The sequence below is a fragment of the Haemorhous mexicanus genome, chromosome 32 (assembly GCF_027477595.1).
Source record: "Haemorhous mexicanus isolate bHaeMex1 chromosome 32, bHaeMex1.pri, whole genome shotgun sequence".
Taxonomy (NCBI): domain Eukaryota; kingdom Metazoa; phylum Chordata; class Aves; order Passeriformes; family Fringillidae; genus Haemorhous; species Haemorhous mexicanus.
This window is the reverse complement of record NC_082372.1, coordinates 2,366,403-2,385,611: the sequence shown is the minus strand read 5'-3', so window position 1 is coordinate 2,385,611 and position 19,209 is coordinate 2,366,403. Positions and strand designations below refer to the sequence as shown.

At 54.2% G+C, this 19,209-nt stretch overlaps 2 protein-coding genes and 1 long non-coding RNA gene across 3 annotated transcripts; 1 reads left to right on the top strand and 2 right to left on the bottom strand.

Moving 5' to 3' along the window:
- Positions 1-1,351: 1,351 nt before the first annotated feature.
- Positions 1,352-2,205, bottom strand: LOC132340649 (uncharacterized). Its single transcript, XR_009489966.1, has 2 exons — positions 1,735-2,205; positions 1,352-1,574 (listed from the first exon to the last, which is right to left on the bottom strand). It is a non-coding gene; the product is annotated as an uncharacterized LOC132340649 (long non-coding RNA).
- Positions 2,206-2,905: 700 nt separating this feature from the next.
- Positions 2,906-4,413, bottom strand: LOC132340471 (uncharacterized). Its single transcript, XM_059871497.1, has 2 exons — positions 4,208-4,413; positions 2,906-3,793 (listed from the first exon to the last, which is right to left on the bottom strand). Exons 1-2 carry the CDS (start codon positions 4,411-4,413, stop codon positions 3,202-3,204), a joined length of 798 nt encoding a protein of 265 aa, XP_059727480.1. The 3' UTR covers positions 2,906-3,201.
- Positions 4,414-4,995: 582 nt separating this feature from the next.
- Positions 4,996-14,339, top strand: LOC132340470 (serine/threonine-protein kinase PAK 3-like). Its single transcript, XM_059871496.1, has 12 exons — positions 4,996-5,072; positions 5,331-5,500; positions 7,822-8,520; positions 8,708-8,771; positions 9,603-9,651; positions 10,664-10,773; positions 11,530-11,647; positions 12,040-12,139; positions 12,557-12,753; positions 13,663-13,796; positions 13,901-14,076; positions 14,269-14,339. The coding sequence occupies exons 1-12, from the start codon at positions 4,996-4,998 to the stop codon at positions 14,337-14,339; spliced, it is 1,965 nt and encodes a 654-aa protein (XP_059727479.1).
- The last annotated feature ends 4,870 nt before the right edge of the window (positions 14,340-19,209 follow it).

Sequence of the window (19,209 nt, the reverse complement as noted above, 5' to 3'; positions counted from 1 at the left end):
TCCACAACTCCCTGTTTTTAAATTGATCAGTGCATGCTGAATAACTTAAAATAAGGGGATTCTCGGGAATATGACTGAATAGTTTACAAAACCAAAATGAATATTATTCTGCAAATGAATATTAATAATTAATAATTATTAATTATGATTAACAAGGAATAGAAAAGCATTTGAGTCTTAATCACAAAGGATAAAGTAACAGAAATGATGATCCTTGATTAAATGAATACATTTTTACTTCATGAGTTAACAGCTCAATCTCCTCAGGCTTTTGATCTCCTCACCAGGAGGGGTGCAGTTCTTTGATCCCCTCTTCATGAGGGGCACAGACTTTAGTGTTTGGTCTCAGCGTTGGCGCTGGTATTGTGGGTGTTGTTATTGTGAAAAATGAGTATTATATGGTTGGCTTTTTGCAAATAATAAAAGGAATATTATGTGTGTTATGTTAGAAAGTTAATCTGTTTTACTTAATTAATGCTGTGTTAATCCTCTTAAGTAGTGTGGTAAATAGAGTTTTAGGCTATAGCATAATATTAAAATAGAAACTATGTGATGTAAGATACTTTTCTAACTAGCTCAAGAAAGGGATGAGATGTTCAAGAAATTCTTTTCACAGAGATAACAGCAACAAGACACTAAAATCCCAAAGAGAAGAATTATTGCCTCCTTATCATGAAGAACCAGACTCCTTTCACCTCCTTCTTTCAGACTCCACGGAGCCAAACCATGATTTATGAGATGTAGGGGGGTAAGGTGACAATAACCAGAAAAATCTCTACTTTGAAAGGAATGTTTGCATCATGTATGAGATTTATGAATATGCAGCAGGCTATTGCTTTTAAGGGTTAACCCTTTGTTAGCTGACATGCTTTTATGAGGAAAGCATCCAAATGTTCATAATTCTTTGCTTTTTTATTGTCCTTTATTGTCCTAACTCTGATTGTCCAAGTTCTTACTGCCCTATTTTTTTATTCCTGTTTTTGTAACTATTTTATTACTATTAAACATTTAAATTTTTAAAATGAGTGATTGGTTTTTCACAGGGTGGTGGTGAGGCCGGCTGACTCCTGCACGGGGCTCGCAGCCGCGCCACGCGGGCCCGGGGCAGGGCCAGCTGCAGAGGCACAGCAGGAAGGGGGAGAGGTAGGTAGGTAGGGGGGAAGGGGAGGTTTGGGACCAGAGGAGAAGGAATTGGTGGGAAAAAGGGGAATCTTAAACAGCGTGGTCAGTGCCGCTTTCAGAAAGAGGGCCCAGGACGGCGCGGCCTGCCATGATCCACTTGTACAAGTGGGGTTGTGATGGTTCATTAACTGATCTCAGAGTGCAAAACAACACAGAGGGGATTTCAGTATTCATCAAAACAAATGCACCTTTACTGAGTGCCCACAGCAAATGCGATAGAAGGATTAGAAAGGAGATAAAGGATAGAGAGAGAGAGAGGAAAAGAAGGGCTGGGGGGAATAGCTGCCAATGGAGAGATGAAATCCCTGTGGTCCGGCCAGTAGATCCGTCTTGTCACATCGAGGAGAATCTCAAATTCTTGGGTTAACTCAGGGGTCTCTTATAGTCCTCTGCTGAGGGGAGAATGGGTTAAGACAACAGAGAATAAGTGTATTGAAAACAGATATGGACAGTCCATGTTCCAAAACAGGACAAAGCAATCTCAGCAGTGAGCAGGACCCATTGTTTCAGGATTGGTTCTGTGGGAAACCAGTCTTGGTCCAGCGAACACACCTGCAGGCACCACTTGGCAGACATCCCACTTCCGTCAGGCCAGCATCCTGTGTTAGAATTATAAGGGTCTCAGTCTCGTTCCTTGGGAGGGGGCTTCAGTCTCCGTCCTTGATGGTGGTCATGAGGCAGATGAGGGATCTTCCGTGGGGGGATCACCAGAGTTAGCTCAGAAAGTTCATTTGGCCAAGAGATGGGGAAATTCATGGGCCATTGTGGGATGGTGAAGCAGGTGTGAGACCGTGGAGGCACAGCAAGCACACCTGCACACAATCACTTGGTGAGCATCCACTTCAACCAGGCCAGAACTCCAGCCAGGGCCCTCAGGGTCTGTCCTGGCGACGGTCATGAGGCAAATGAGGGAAACTTCCAACCGTCTCTTACACAGCAATCCCCATTCCGGGTAGGGAACGGGGGATGTGGAAAGACAGGGGGTGAAGGAGGACACAGGGTGGCGAGAGGATGGCAGTGCTCCCAAACTCCCTCCCAGTCACACCCAGCACCCCCAAACTCCCTCCCAGTGCCTACAAGGACCCCCCCAACCCCATCCCACCCTCCCCAGCATCCCCCAGACCCCTTCCCAGCCATTGCCCAGCCCCCAGCCCCTCTTCCAGTTCCAAGACAGCTCCCTTCAGCTCCTTCCCAGTGGCTCCCAGCACAGCCCAGTGGCTCTCCCAGTGGCCCCGTGGGCTCCCCCGTATCCCAGTGCAGCTCAAGGGGTGCTCCAGGCTGACGTGCTCCACCTGGCTGGTGTAGGTGAGCCTGCCCTGGGGGTGGGGGTTTCCAGCAGCTCCAGGAGCTGGTAGTCCAGTCCCTGTTGGGGACCATGTCTGTGGCCACCATGTGGTCTGAGAGCTCCTGCTGGCCCTGGAACCACCTCGCCTGGATGTGGGCAGGGTAGAAATCCATGACGAAGCGGAGCAGGCGGCCGGGGCCGGGCTGGGAACTCGAGGGCACCAGCAAGATGGACACACTGGGGGCACTGTGAGAGGGAGAGAGTGGGGACACACTGGAATCAGCTGGGGAGCACTGGGAGAGGGGAGGGCTTTAGTGGGGTGGAGAGGGACAGGGAATGGACTGGGAGGGAGTTGAGTGGCACCGAGAGAGGTGGGAGAGGATGGAGGGTACTGGGAGAGACGGTGGAAGTCTTGTCGTTAACTGGGAATAGACTGGTAATAGACTGGTAATTGACTTGGAGGGGCTGGTTGGAACTGGGAAGGACTGGGATGGTCTGGGAATGAACTGGGAGGGACTGGAGTGGCACTGAGAAAGGTGGGAGGGGCACTCGGCACTGGGAGAGAGCGTGGAAGTCGGAGAGTGGACTGGGAATAGACTGCGAATAGACTGGGAGGGAGTTGGAGGGACTGCGGTGGCACTGGGAGGGATCTGGGAATGGACTGGGATGGAACTGGCAATGACGTGCGCGGCGCTGCGAGGCCGAGTCCAGCTCGGGGCACTCGGATCTGCGGATCATCCTAGCAACAGATGGGTCATCGGAGGGACGAGCTGTGATTGGCTGAGAGGCGTTATCTCCACGCTCGACCGAGATGCACGCGCCGCGGAGCACTGGGAGTGACCGGGATGGACTGGGATGGGCTGGAGGAGCCACGGGGGGGTCACTGGGTGGGAGAGGATGTCGCGGTGATGGACACAAGGAGGGCTGCGGCCTCTGGGGCGATTCCCAGACTCGAGGGATACTGGGAATTTCAGGAGCTCCAGGGTCATTGGCAGGGCAGGGCCCGAGGGGACGCGCTCTGCCCCGCGCTCCCCTCGGCGCTCCACCGTTGTGAACGGGGCATAAAGCTCGTAGTTTCGCCAGCACTGCGTGTCCACCAAAGCCCGGTAGTACTCCATGTGAACCGGGTGCCTGTTAGAGCGCTTGGCATTCATCTCCCCATAGGCGATGAACCCCACGTACACCCCGACGTCGCTGTCCAATATCAGGAACTGCTCCCGGTTGTAGATGAACCTCTCCACGAACCTCACCTTCTCCGTGCCGTTCAACAAGTGACACTCTTCAATCTCATCCCCTGGAACACCCCTGTGAGTGTAGGACACAGCTCTGGGGTGCCCCCCCAGCACCCCCAGAGCACCGGGGGGCAACCCGGATCCCCACTGCGCACTCCCTGTGCCCCACGGCCGCCATGGGACCCTCCTGCCCGCGCTGCCGCTTCCTCTGTGCCATCCTTCCCCCATTTCCCCTTCCACATCTTTTCCCCTCCCACTTCTGGCCGCTCCCAAAATCACTTTAAGGGTCCCGTTTCCCCATTTTCCTAAAAATCCCCCAATCCCCAGCCACTCTCGGGCTCAGTTTCGGGGTCCCCCCTCCCCTTTTCCCCACCCTCTCCCAACTCTCCTTCACCTCCGCCCACCCCTCAGCCCCTCCCGTTCTCCGTTTGGGGGGTCCCCTCCTCCTCCTGTCCATTCCGGGCCCCCCCCTTCGCCCCCTTTTCCCCCTTCTCCCCCCATGTCCCACCGCCTCCCGCCCCCCCGCTCACCCGAGATCTCCGCGCCCGCAGCCGGGCGGGCTCCCAGCACCACCAGTGCCACCAGTCCGGCCCCGGCTGCCGCCCCTCGCCCCACGGCCAGCGCCGGGCAGGGGCCGCAGCCCCGAAGCAGCCGCGCTGCGCTGGGAGCACCAGTCCGGAGCGGGGCGGGCTCGGCAGCGCCGCGCGCTCTCATTGGCTCCCGCCACTGCTGGGGAGCGATTGGCCACGGGCTCTGCCCGGCAACCGATGAGGCAATCCAACGCCCCGCGCTTTCATTGGCTGCGCCGCCTTCTGCCTGCGCTGGGATTGGCTGAGGCCTTTCCGGGAGGCTGCAGCCCCGGGCTGGGGGATTTTTTGGGGAGGGGGAACCTTGGGGCGCTGGGCAGGTGGGAGCTCAGGTATGCTCAGAAATGTTTGCCCAGGTTCGCGGGATCTCAAGAGTGCCCGTGGCAAGTGGTGACGCTGGCCCGATGCAGAGCCGCTCTGTCCCTGCCCCCCGCAGCCGCACAGCGACAGAAAATGGAACCGAGGGTTCCTCCGTAGGGACAAGAACCGGGAGGGATCCCTCAGCAAATCCGGCACGGGCACGACAGACCCGGCCTGGGCACACGGAGGGAATTTATTACCAACCAAATCACAGCAGCACAAGGACAGGGCAAAGAAATTTCTCCAACACCTTCCCCCACCCAACAGGGATCACCCAGATCGGGGGTCACCAGGGCTCTGCCCAACGGGGGTCACTGGGGATCATCCAGCGCGGATCCTCCCATGGGGGATGGAGCTGGAGCAGCGCACGAAGCACCTCCCACACTCGGGACACTCGCAGGGCCTCTCCCTGGTGTGGAAGTGCTGGTGAGTGACGATCCCTGAATTCCACCTGAAGCTCTTCTGACATTCCAAGCACTCATGGAGCCGTTCCCCAGTGTGGATCTTGTGGTCCTTGGTGAGATCAGAGGTCCCACTGAAGCTCTTCCCACATTCCTCACACTCACAGGGCCTCTCCCCAGTGTGGATGTTCTGGTGTTCCATCAGGGGGGAGCTGTAGCTGAAACCCTTCCCACACTCCAAGCACTTGTGTGGCTTCTCCCTGCCATGAGGGTTCTCCACCAGCTCTGAGCTCCGGCTGGATCTCCAGACACCTTCCTGGCTCAGGGGGGCTCTTTCCTCCCTGCAGCTCCCTGGGCTGGGTTTGCAGCCACTCCTCATGAGGGATCTCTGGGGCTTTTCCTCCTCCTCCATCAGGCCACAGCTTGGCAATGACAGATCCTGGTTTGGGGGAAACCAAGGTGGGAGCGCCTTGGAGTAGAGGCTCCTCCTGCCCAATTCCATCTCTAGAATTCAGCAGGGGTCTTGTGTCCATGAAAATCTCCACAATGTCAAGATTCAGCCCAAAAAAAACTCTCCCAGGAGTTCCCTATCGCTGATCTCTCCACTTTTGGGGTTCCAGTGTTTTCCTTTCATTGGGATAATGGGGGTCCAATGGCTCAAGGGCTTCCCCTTTCTCCAGCATCCTACTTAGGGATGATCCAGGGGATTTTGTGGGTCCACGGGGTCCCTTCTCCCCTGATGCTCTACTTTGAGATAGCAGGGATCCCAGAGGTCCCTCTTCTCCAGGCTCCCCCCCTTTCCAGCCAGCCGGGGTCCCCCAGCTCTGGGATCGCCCCTCTCTGCTCTCCCCACTCTGGGGGTCCCAGGGGTTCCCCTCCTCTGCTCTCCCAGTGGTCCCCAGGACCTATGTCCTCCCCTGCCAATACTGGGCAATGGCCACGTGGACCCCCAAAGATCCCCCCAAGGGGCTCAGCCTTGGGGTTCTGCATGACCCAAAATTATAAACACAGAGAAAAAAACCTCCCAGAGACACCAGACGATATTTGGGGCTCAAATCCACAAGCTGCAATCTCCAAATACACCCCAAAAAAAACCCTCTCAGCGACACCGTGATGGATTTGGGACAAGCTCCCCCTCCCCGCTCACCTGCAGGACGAGGTTGGGGCGATGGTCCCGTGCCTGCGGCCACAGGGGACACTGGAACCTCCTGTTCCTGCTCCACCTCTTCCTACTCCTCCTTTTCCTCTCTCCCTCCTCCTCCTCCTTCCTAATCCCGCCTCCTCCCCAGCTCCTGCCTTCTGTGTATTTAGGGTTGGAGACCCTTGCTTGTTTTTAGAACTAGAACAAAGATCTCTGATGGAACAAGGCTTGCTGCTTTCAGTCAGAAGTATTAGTGACTAAAGGTCACGTTTCCTTTGGTTTGGTGCCGTCCTTGTTCCTCCTCAGTGTTCAGGCTGGGCTATGGGGTGTCCTTGTGTGCTGCATTTTCCGAGTTCCTCTGGCATCCTTCGGGCAATAGGCTGTGCCCTGGGAGGGTTCTTTGTGCTCCTCTGTGACACAGGAGAACCTTCCAGGCGGTTTCTGTGTGAGCTGCTGCTGTGGTGTCACAGGAGCAGTGCCACGTCCCCGTGGTGTTCCCGTTGCTGTGGGACACGGAGGCCTCAGTGCCCAGAGTGGCTCTGGGCTCGCTGCCAGAGGATCCTCCTGCCCGAGGCATTCTCAGCAGCCAGCCCAGCCCTGACGGGTGTCCTTCTGTGCTCACAGGGCTACAGGCTGCAGACGTGTGCAGCGCAGCCAAAATGATCCAGCACGTGGCTGCTGCAGTTTGCACTCTGTACTCGGTGGCTTATTCGGGGTATTTTCTAACCCACTTGGCACGTAAGTCGAGGCTTTCCCTCCGTGCAGCATCTGTGGCTTTGGGCTTGCTGTGTGCTTTCTGTTCTTCCTCTGGAGCTGAGCTGATTTTGGAACCAAATTGCCATGAAGACACCATTGCTTTGGGAGAGCTGCTGCCAGCAGCTGCAGCTGAAAAAGGGGGTGTCTGCAGCCAGGGGGGCTTGCACAGCCTTTGCAATGAGCCCCTGGGGGTTCTGTTCCCTCAGGCAGGGAGTCTGTGCCAGCAGAGCCTGGAACTCCCTCCGTTTGCTGCTCCGGCCAAGAACTGACCCAGCCCAGTATTTTGTGCTGTTCTCTTGCTTGCTGTGGGAAGGGACTGTGGCTCCTGCAGGGATGCTGTTAGAGCAAAATGCTCTCGTGGGGTTGCCTTGCTCCATGGCATTTTCCACCACAGGCAGTTTTCATCCTAACAGCATCTGGTTCATGTTCCCTCTCCCATTTCAGGGCACTTCTTCTGTGGATCCCGAGCAGCTCCTCCTTTGGTGAGTGGGAAAGGAACCTTTGGTGTTTGGAATTGTGCAGCAAGTTGTGAGCTTGGCATGTGGCAGCTGAGTGCCAGCCTGGGAGGCTGAAGGAAAGTTCCTGTCAGTGTCTCAGCAGCAGCAGCAGCAAAGGGATCCCCGTCAGTTTTCTCCTTTTCTGCTGAAGAGCTTTTGAAGAGCCGCAGGTCTGGCTTTGCAGGCAGAGGATTGCTGGCTGGCTTTAGCCACGGTGGAATGTTGAATTCCCAGCAATAAGTGGCAATGTCGACTTTAGCCCATTGTTAGTTGGAACAGCTCCAAACCCAATTTCTGCTTAGTGCAGCTGGATGTGCAGCTGAGGATAAATAAGGTGAGAACTGAGATTGAACTTCCCGTCCCTCACGCTGCCGTCTGTCCACAGGGCACAAAAGCAGCACCAGCACCTCCTGTGGCTCCCTCTGCTTCCAAAGAGGAGGCCAAAGAGGAGGAAGACAGCAGTGAGCTTCCCGCTGTTGTGGGGGACGATGGTGAACTTCCCTCAGAGCCAGGAGATGACAGTGAGCTTCCCTCAGAGCCAGGAGATGACAGTGAGCTTCCTGCTGTTCTGGGAGATGAGGGCGAACATCCTGCGGTGCGGGAATGCAACGGCGAGGCTCCTGTGGATTGGGACAAGGACAGTGGACATCTCCCGGCGTGGGACGAGGATGGTGGATGTCCCCTGGTGTGGGACGAGGATGGCCAAGCTCCCGAGGCATGGGATGAGGACAATGGACATCTGCCAGTGTGGGATGAGGATGGAGGACATCCTGTGTCTTGGGAAGAGAAGGATGAACATCTCCCAGCATGGGAAGTGGACAGCGAACATCCCCTGGCTTGGAAAGATGATGGAGAACCTGCAGCGTTTTGGGAAGAGGATGGAGAAGCTGTAGCATTTTGGGAAGAGGATGGAGAACCTCCCTCTGCTTGGGAAGAGGACAACGAACCTCCCTCTGCTGTGGGATCCTGGGCTGAGCATTCTGACAGCAGCACAGCCCTGCAGCCAGAGGGGAGAGGGGAGTGGTGCCTGATGCAGCTGAGTACGTCTGCTCTGTCCCTGGGTGCCCGAGCAGGGCGCTGTGTGTGTGTCTCGGCATCAGCTGCACCCGGGGTTGCTCTGCAACTGAATGTCACCGAGCCATTTCTTGTCCTTCCCCAGCTGAGACCAAGGGGCTCACGGCCCCAGGGAGTGGGGCTGCGTTCTGGCTCTGCTGCAGGGCGGGGTCTCACTCTGGGAGGGAGCGTCTTCCACGTGGTTTCTTTCAGGGAACACCGTGAGCGAGGCGGAGCCTGCCGAGAAATACCTGGAGCTGGAGCAGATTGGCCAAGGGTAAGGGCACAGCAGCTACTTCTGCACAAGCAGGGCCAAGTGTTGTGCTGGGGCAGGATCCAGTGAGAAGTCAGGAGCGCTACAAACACCTTCAGACACTGGACTACCATCCTGCTGTCTCTCAGTCCTGATCAGAATTGATAACTGTGGTCAGGAGGCATCGTCAGAGCCCCCTGAGGCTGGCAGTGTCCTGCCTGCAGCACGGAGCAGGACCTGGAAGATCTTCTGTCCCTGGAACTGGATTGCCTAAAAGAGCAACTCACCATCTGGTGACTGTCAGAAAGCAATTCTCAAGAAGATTTCTTTCAAATATTTTCCTTTGAAAAATATCCAAGGGTCAGAATGATCAACCTAAAGGTTTAGAAACAGAAACTAGAAGTAAACTAATAAGGGCTCTATTCTAGCACAGGTAGCAGACCCCATCCATTCAGTAAGAGACACAGAGCTGATACACTCTGGGGGAAAATGCATCACCTGCCTGATGGCAGGGCACCTGAGGAACCTGCAGGTCTTAGGCAGGACATGGAAAAGGATGAAATGCATTCTTTTCCAGTTCTTTAGACACCCGTTTCCCCTCCTAGGTTTTGAACTAAAGCAGTTCAGGGTGGACATTTGGGATTTGCTCCAGCCCAATTCCTTCGTGCTGGGTCTCAGTTTTCTCTTGCCCACCTTGCATGGCAGAGGGCTGGTGGCTGCTGTGCTGTTGTTGGAAGGGTCGATGCACCCAGGTGTTTGTGAAGGCTGCAGGCAGCAGAGATCTCCTGTCTGGGCTGGCCTTCACTGCCAGGGCCTGAAGCGCTGCTTCTTTCTTCTCTGCTGTTTTGTCTCCAGGGCTTTCGGAACCGTTTACAAAGGACTGGACAGGGCCACTGGAGGAGAGGTCAGTGTCAACACGCCCAGCATGCCTGGCAGCTCTCCAGGGCTTTCTCCTCTGCTGGGAGCTGTGGCTGCAGATTTGGGGGCCAGCAGAGCTTTCCTGCCCAGGCTGCTCCTCTGAAGGCAGAGCAGTGTCAGCCTGCAGAGCACAGCTGGGACAGACCTGGTCCTTCTGAAGTGCCAAAGGAATGCAAGGAGGGCAGCGGTGTCTGTCAGAGCAGGACACGCTGGCTTGGTCTGCATATCTAAAAGTGTGAATGCATCAGCTGCTGGAGACTGAGGCCCAGTTTATCTTCACCCCAGCCTCTGACAGGAACACTATTTAGCAGTTTTTCCATCCTGCCTTTCATCTTCAAAGGGAACCCCAAGGCACTATCAGGAGGCATCCCACTTGGGCTCAATTTGGGGTTTTAGTCCTACTTCAGCTGTTCACAGAGGGCGAGGGAGAGAAATGAGAAGATGGATGTCCAGAGCAAAGCTCTCTCCCAAACCCTGCAGGTGTGTTTGGGTCTGGTGTCAGTGACAGCCTGTGACAGGGATCACCTGAGCAATGGATGTGCGTGTTTGCTTTGTTGTGCAATCCCAAACAGAGCAGTTGCATCTGAAATCATAACCAAATCCCATAGAACTGCTAAAGCGTTCCTGGCTGTTTTGCTCTGTTTTCACAGACCCAGAATTACCTCTGTTTTCAAAATGGGTTTGAATAATAATGAGAGCGTTGAGGCCATTTGAGCAGACTCTGGGTGCAGAGGATGTTGTTAGAGCTTTGAGGCTGACAGCTGAGGGACCATTTCTGCAGAGCTGGCAACGCCAAATGTCTCTGGCCATGTGTCCTGTGAGCAGCCCCCAGCTGGCAGAGCAATGGGCTGTGGGAATGGCACTTGCTGAGCTCTGGTGTCCCATCCCAAGGCAGTTTGGCACAGCCTGGCTCCGTCGCTCCAAACAGACTCGCTCCGTGTTTGCTGTGGCCTCCTGCCACAGACTCCTGCAGTTCAAGGGCTGCCATGTCCCTTCAGGTGGCCATAAAGAAAATGAGTCTCCGAGGGCAGAACAGGGAACGAGCTGTGAATGAGATCCTGCTCCTGAAGGACAAGAAGAACCCCAACATTGTCAACTCTTTGGACAGGTGAGTGTTTCAGCTCTTATCCTGTGCCCGGGCCCTGCGTTAACCTTTCCTGGCATCCCTAGGCTGTAGCCTGTTTTGAAAATGCCTGACCCAGCCACATCTTCCCCAAACAACAGCCTGGCAGTTCACTCCCTGCGTGTGCTTTTGTTGCTTTGCTTTGGTTTTTCCTTCAAGTTGACCCCGTTTGCTGTGTCTCCCAACAAGTGCTGATGAACCACAGCAGAAAATATTTCCCTTGACTTCTTCTTCCCAGCCCTTTTCCATTGCTACAGGTGCCAGGCAGACCAGGTTCTTGTTTCCAGCAATGCCTCATTTGCCAATTTTTCACTGGCCTTGCCTGTTTCTGAAGGGACTTTCTGAAAGGTTTTCTGACTGCTTTTGTCCCAAGTGTTGCACGGCCTCCTCCCCTGGCTAACCCTGGGAGTTGTGTTGCCTTGTTCTGGAGGGAATGGTGGAACTGAGGAGTTCAGAAGCTGAACCAGCTGGGGGCAAGTGTTGTGGTTCCACATTGATCTGGGCTGTTGCTAACCTGCATTTTTCACCTGCTTGCCATCTAAGGCCTCTCCTTTCTCACAGGTGTCTCCTTCTCCTTTAGACTGTGCAGATTCCAAGGGCTGGGCAGCCTGGCAGGAATGTCTCTCCATCTGATTCTGTCCTCACTGACAAGTGACCTGGAAACAAAACTCCATCCAGGCTTTTCCATGGGGGAATTGAGCACTGCCCATTCATCTCCACGCCATTGTTTTCCTCTTCCAGCTTCCTTGTTGATGGAGATCTCTGGCTGGTGATGGAATACATGGATGGAGGAACTTTGCAGGACGTTGTCAGACAGACACGCATGGCTGAAGGAGAGATGGCAGCTGTCAGTCGGGAGGTGAGGGATCCTGCTTGTCACTCCCATGGCTGGGACACGATGGTCCTTCCAAACAGGCATGAGAACAGGAGTGGCTCCATGCTCAGGGCTTTGTTTCTGTGCTGTTTTCATGAGCTGGAGAAGAAAGAGCCTCTGCAGTGAACGGCCTGCCAGCATCACTGCATTTCTGCTCTGTTCTTGCTCTCTCTCCTGCTGTTGTGGTACTCTCTGTCCTTTTTTTATTTGATTTGCTGTTCTCAGCTTTGCCTTGCACCGTTTGCCTGGAGCTTGTGTGCACTGCACTCCTGGCCTGTCCCAGCAAAGCTGCTGCTGGCAGAATTCTGAACTGTCCTTTCTGGTGTGATATATTCTGGCCATTGGTTTTTACCCTGGTGTTTCTTGTTCTCTCTCAGTGTCTGCAGGGCCTGGATTTCCTCCATGCCAACCGGGTGATGCACAGGGATCTGAAGAGCTCCAACATCCTCCTGGGAATGGACGGCTCTGTCAGGCTGGGTGGGTGTTCCTGGCCAGGCACGGCGCTCCCGGGCTGCGGCTGTGGGGCTGCTTCCCAGTGAGGCCAGAGCCCCACAAGGGCTGCTGGGGGCACTGCCCGGGCCCTGCTGCCAGCTGAGAGTGGCTGCCCCTGCAGAGAGCTCAGGAGAGGAGCAGGGTGCCAGCAGTGCCTTTGCTCTGGCTCTGGCCCTTCCAGAGGGGCAGCAGTGGGAATCTAAAGCTCCAAGAGAATCAGTAAAAGCCACTGCATGAAAGCTGAGGGTTTCTGTAAGGGTCCAGTTCCATCTTTCCTTGGCTACAGCCCTGAGGACTTTTCCAGCTGACTTCACTACTGCATTCTCAGATGGAGAGTGGGGAATCTTTGTGCTTGGTTTCCTCATTCCAGCTGCCTTTGACAGGGTTTGTTTCTGTCCTCAGCTGATTTTGGCCTCTGCGCTCAGCTCAGCCCTGAGCAGGACCGGCGCAGCTCCATGGTGGGCACTGCTCACTGGATGGCCCCAGAAGTTGTGACCAGATCTCCTTATGGCCCCAAGGTGGACATCTGGGCCTTTGGCATTGTGACCATCGAGATGGTGGAAGGAGAACCTCCTTACTTCAGGGAAACGGGGGCCATGGTAAGAGGCAAATTCTCCAGTGCTTGCAGAGGCCTGTGAGCACAGGGGGACCCTGCCCTGGGAGCAGCAGCTGGAGGTTTCTGCACATGGGCAGGGAATTCCCAGAGGACTCCAGCCTCAACACAGACGAATATTCTGCAGTCTCCAGCAACAATTTGCTTTGGGATTTACGTTGTTGCAGCTCTTCTGGCTGTGAGGATGACATGGAAATGTGAAGCAAGTGCATCAGCTCTAATGTTACCCTGCAAGAAAACCCCAAACCAACCCCACATCCCATCCCCAAACCGAACAAGATTTCTGCAGGAGCTTCTAGAAGACATTTTACAAGATGATTTCCCCCCTGATTCTTCTCACTGTGAAACTTGTTGAAAACCTGAGGATGATTGTTTAACATCTCCATAGTCTAACATATTTCTTTCCTAGTCCAAGCTACTTTCTCTGTGTCACCAAAGCTGAGCTTTCAGCATCACAAACCTCCTGTTTCTGGCCTGGCAGTTTCTGGGATGGGGCATCAGGAATGCATTCACTTGAGTGTCAGTGGCACTGCAGAGATGCACTTGATGTAAGAATCCTGTGAAATAACCCAGGCAGACCACACTGACTCTGGAAAATGGCCTGTACAGCTGGTGTCCACATTTGGAGAAGCAAAATATTCTATTTCTGATGGAGGTTCCTACTAACAGGGTCAGCCAATGAAACTGGCTTTTAAGGCGAGATCATTTGGATGTTGCAGTGGCTGTGGCAGCCCCAGGGTTTGGGTTTTTTGGCTGGCACAGAAAAATGAGCTGTGAGCAGCATCTCTGGCAGGGAGGAAAGTGCCCCTGGAGCTGGGGCTGAGGACCCGGGGTGGATGTGAGCCCGTGTGGTGTGAAGGAAGCTGGCAGAGCGCTGAGTTTGCTTTCCCTGCAGGCTCGCGCTCTGATCCGGCAGAACGGGACCCCGCAGCTGCAGGAGCCCCGGCGCCTGTCGGCTCTGCTGCGGGACTTCCTCGAGTGCAGCCTGGAGCCGGACGAGGAGCGGCGCTGGGCTGCCCAGGAGCTGCTGCAGGTGAATGCCAAGGGCTGCAGGGCAAGCAGCAGCGCGAGGGAGGGGTTTTCTTGTGGGGCCCCCTCCGACAGTCTCCAGCCTCGCTGCTTTCCACACGCAGAGCGAGCAGAATCCTCGCCTGCTTTGGCTTGGCAGGCTCCTTTCGAGGCCAGCTGGGCCTGGTGCCCCACAGCGAGCAGGGACATCTTCAACAGGTCAGGGGGCTCCGAGCCCTGCCCGACCTGAGCTTGGAGGTTTCCAGGGAGGAGGCACCTCCCACACCTCTGGGCACCTTCTGTCAGTGTTCCCCCACTCTCCTGGTTAAAAAATTCTTCCTTACATCTAATCTGAGCCTGCTTCCCTCTCTTGAGTTTCAAACCATTTCCCTTTGTCCTGCTGCAACACAGCCTGTGAGGAACTTGACTCTGGAAAGTAACAGTTCATTTCTTTCTTTTTTATCCTTTGGGCAGCACCCATTTTTGTCAACAGCCAAGCCTCTCTCCAGCCTGACCCCTCTGATCACTGCAGCGAAGCAACTGAGGGAGCAGCGGAGGAGATGAAGCGCATGAAGAGAGTTTCTTGTTACAGTAGTTAGGACAATTAGTTAGTTATTGTTGTTAGCTCTGATAGTTAGTTATGGTAGTTAGTACTGCTAGTTGGTTAGGGTAGTTTGCATAGTCTGTTTGTTATGGTTCTTGTTTGTTATGGCAGTTTTTGGAATAAAAACTCTCTCAAACCTCGACTCCCTTGACGTGTCCCTTCCTTCTCCCGCTGTGCCTCAGCTGCCCGGAGCCATGTGAGGGGAGAGCGGGCCCAGCCTGGCCCAGAGCTGAGCCCCAGCAGAGCCCTGGCAGAGCCCAGAGCAGCCTCGGCACCTGCAGAGTCAGCCTGGAAGGAGGCGCTTGGAGCCTTCGGGGCTGCACCCGGCTCTGGGTTACAAACTGTGTGCTGGAAAATGCCAGCGGCTCTGCAGGAGGGCAGAAGGGGCCCGGGGAAGGCCCAAGTGCTCCGTGCAAGGGAAAAACCTGCCCTGGCTTTGGTGTAAATACCTAGGCAGTGTTGGCTTTTGCTATTATGTATGGACTTGTGCAAATTATTCTTAATCACAGCGAGTTTGATATGGTACAGTTTGTAATCACCTTTCACTGCTTTTGCTATAGTATAATTTGTCAGGTTCTTGTGGCCAATGCCCTGGCTCCTGTGCAGCTCGTATCCTCAGAACATCATTTATGGATGATATTTTAGTTTATGGACAGTGTGAAAAACATACATTATAGTTTTGACTTTTGCAAAATATTAAAGTGGATGCCATGTGTTGTGCATTGTAATGTTAACTTTTGCAGAAGTAGCTGTAGTTGTGAAATAATAGCTAATGCTTTTATTTTTATATCTAACTGACAATAATGAGAATGACTCAGAGGTATTTGTGAAATAGCTTACGTTGGTTTAAAGGACTTGTGGAAATAGCTAAAACCGTCTGCATGGTTGGATAACATTTAAGGAAGGGATGTGATGAGGGCCCCTGCCACTGACCCTTCCACTGTCAGTAACTGTCACCTGCTGCAACCACAGAACAGGGGGCCCTTGTGAGGGAGTGACACACAACCCTCAACACAACAACCCACGATTCCTGCATGTACTCTAAAAATGTGATTTGGGGGTCAAACCAACCTAAAGAATTCCTAGAACATGTAAATGAGTTCAAAGAAATGTTTGAATGTGTATAATTTGAACAATACAATGGAAAAACTAGACAAGAAGAGTTGCTGTGGTTAACCATTGTGCCTCTGGCCATGCCAAGCACCCAGTGCTGTTACTGATTTGTCTCTAATTATCCCTTACTAAACGTTTAAAAATTCTAAAGAATGAGGCTCCTCTCTCAGAAAACCCCAGTTGCTCACACCTTGTTGTTCTCCCAAGCCAGGATTTGTCAATCCTAAACTTTGTCTGTGTGGAAGATAAGGAGGCTGTGAAGAAAAGGAAGATGCACTGGTGTGGAGGCCCAGGGGCTTAACTCTCACTTATCTGCTTCCTTGCTGCACCTGTTGTTGTGCACGTGCACAATGTGTTATGCAGATTGCTTTACCAAAGGCTGTTTTATTAATTGGCCATTATCTTAATTGGTGATGGTGTTTGGATTGGTTGACCAATTGGATCTGTCTGTATTGGACTGTCTGTGAGGGGGTGAGTTTATTAATTAGTACAGAACAATACAGTATGGTAGGATAAGGTGATTGATCAGCCCCCTGCAATCATGGAGTCAATGCTAATTAATGCCACGACAGCCCTCGGCCCCCATCACTCAGAGCCTGAGCTGCTTGAGGTTTGTTCTGCTGGCAGCTGGGGACTGATGATTTTTCTTTCAGCACTGGACAGTCCTTGTTCCAGTGCCCCCATTTCTTACAGGATGCACTCTGCTCCTTCTCCGCAGGGGAAGCTTTCTTGGGTGACTTTTCCTGAGCTGCCTTCTTGCTGGGTTGGGATGAACTCCTTCAGTTGGGCCCCTGTCTCAAAACACCTTCCAGGCACCCTCCAGCAGTTTATCTATGTCTTCAACTCCCTTTATCTGTTCTTCTTTTATCATTTGAAGCCTGACCCACACAAAACAAGACCAGATGTGCTTCACCCTCAGCTGATTCAGGATCTACATCAGTATATTTGATGGCAGTTTCTCTTCACCTGTTTAAAAAATCAGTGGCTGATTCATCATCATTTTGCCTCACTTGGTGAATCTCTGACCAATTTACAGCTTTAGAGATCCCATGTTTTAACCCCCATTCCACGAGGCTTTGATATCAGTTTAATTTTGCCATCTGCTCGGGTGTATTTCCATCCCACCCCGGGTTTCCAAGGGGAAATCTCTCAGTGACAGTGCCTTGAAGCAGCTCCCTGGCTGTGCTCCCCTCAAGGAACGTTGGGATGGCTTTATTGACCACTTGTCTTTCAATGGGGTCAAGGGATGTGTCTGACACAGGGCTCAGATCAGACCAGTCTGATGTATATAGAGAATAATCATTTATTTATTTATATATTTATTTAAATATTTATTTATAGGCTGTACGGTGCACACATGAACTGATAGATTATATTGCACCAACCAGCAGCTACAAGGAATCACTGATAATAGCAGTATCAAATACCATATCAAATTTCTGGTGATCAATAGCAATGTGTAAAAGGCAATACAAAAGTGTAGAAACCAATGCAGAATTGCAGAAGCCAATTATAAAATTGCAATTTATGACTCGGCTCTGCTGCAGGCACAGTGGAAAGCTGGAAGCTGCTGAGGGGACTCATTCACCCCTGTCCCCTGTCCCTGAGTGTCCCTGAGTGTCCCCAGTGACATCACCCCAGGAATTCCCATCAGGATTTGGGACATCATCAAGGAAAATTCCCAGAAATTTTGCCAAATTTCTCTCAAATACTGCACGGGGAGGGCACAGGTGACAGCAGCAATGTCCCCGATGATGTCACTGCCATAATAATTTCACGGCAGTGACATCACCATCCCTACAGCAGCTTCGGGATGTCCTCGATGGCTTTTTGGCACTTCTCAGTCACCACAGGGGCACTGGAGCTGTTGGAATCACAACTGAAGATGTTGTTGATGTCATCAAGTGCCCCTAGCAGGTGATCCTTGGCCAGGCAGGTGTTGGCCACCCACAGCCGCTCAGCCACGGCCACCTTGGCTGGCAAGGCCTCGGGGACATCAGGGGACTCCTCCTCTGTCCCCTCCATGGTGTCTACGATGTCCCTGAGCAGGCGCTGCAGCTCCCGGGGGATGGCGGTGGCTTTGTCACACGTGGCCACCAAGTGCTCCAGCAGCCCCAGGGCGGCCTCCACCTCCTGTCCCCTCCTGGTGGCCATCAATGCCTGGCTCTTGGCCACCACAGCCTCTCCCATGGCCATGGTGGCCGCCAGCATCTCGTTGGTGGCCGCCACCATCTGGGCCTTGAGTGCAGCCACAGTCGAAGCCCCCTCCTCCCTGCCAAGGGCCAGTGGCAGCTCCTGTTCCATGGCCACCATGTTTTCCTGAGCTGTCCCCAAGCAGGCGGCCGTGTCCTGCCAGTCCCTGGCCTTGGTGGTGGCTGCAACAGCGGCCTCAGCAGTGGCCACCTCCCTGCAGGAGTCACAGAGCTCGGTGGCCTCTCTGGCCAGCTGATCCCAGCTGTTCACGAGCCTGGCCACCGACTCCTGCCAGGTGCTGGTCACAGCTCTCACATCAGCCCAGGTGGTCTCAGGGGAGGCCCTGAGGGTGGCCAGGGCCTGGCCCAGGGAGGGGACACCAGAGTGGCCCAGGGAGGTGACACTCCTGTGGTTCAGGGTCCTACACAGGATCTGGGTGAAGTTCTCCAGGTCCTCATGCAGGGAGTTTGGGGACTCATGCAGGCACTTGGCCCGGTGTGGCTTGGTCACAGTCGCCACCAGCTTGCCCAGGGTGGCCACCATGGCCACCAGTGCCTGCAGCTGTGGAGGGGACACCTGGGGAGGGGACAGTGGAGGTGTCAGGGACCTGGTGGCACTTGCCTTGGAGGGTTTTGCTGTCCCCTCTGTCCCTTTGCAACCCCCAGTCCCCTCCTGCCATCCCTATGTCCCCTCTGCAGGGACACAGGGGCATCACAAAGGTGGCACCAGGAACATGGCACTACCACCAGCCCAGTGGCACCAGTTCTGTCCCAGGCAGGTGGCACTTGAGGGACTCTTGGTGACATGAGGAGCTGCTGGCACTCGAGGAGCTGGTAGCACTTGAGGGGCTCTTGGTGACACAAAGAGCTGGTGGCACCCGAGGAGCTGGTGGTACTTGAGGGGCTCTTGGTGACACAAGGAGCTGGTGGCACTCAAGTGTCCACAACTCTCTCCAGTGACATCACTGCCCTGATGACATCACAGTGGTGACATCACTGTCCCAGCAGCAGCCTTGGGATGTCCTCAATGGCTCTTTGGCACCGCTCGGCCACCGCGCGGCTGCTGGGGCCACCAGGGCCACCATGGTCACCACAGGGACTCAAGAGGAGGTTGTCAATGTCCCCAAGTGTCCCTGGCAGGTGATCCTTGGCCAGGCAGGTGCTGGCATCCCACAGCCACTCAAACTTGGCCACCTTGGCCACCAAGGCCTGGAGGACATCAGGGGACACCTCATTTATCCCCTTCAGGATGGCCTCAATGTCCTTGAAGGGACACTCAATGTTCCAGTTGAACAAGGTGGCTCTGTCACACGTGGCCACCAAGCGCTGCAGCAGCCCCAGGGCCACCTCTGCCCAATGTCCCCTCCTGGTGGCCACCATAGCCTCTCCCATGGCCTCACTGGTGGCTGCCGCCACCTGGGCATTGATGGTGGCTATTTCCCAGGCCACCTCCTCCTTGTCCAGGGCCACCATCAGCTGATGGTCCGTGACCACCTTCCTGTGGTTGTCATGGAGCTTGGCAGCC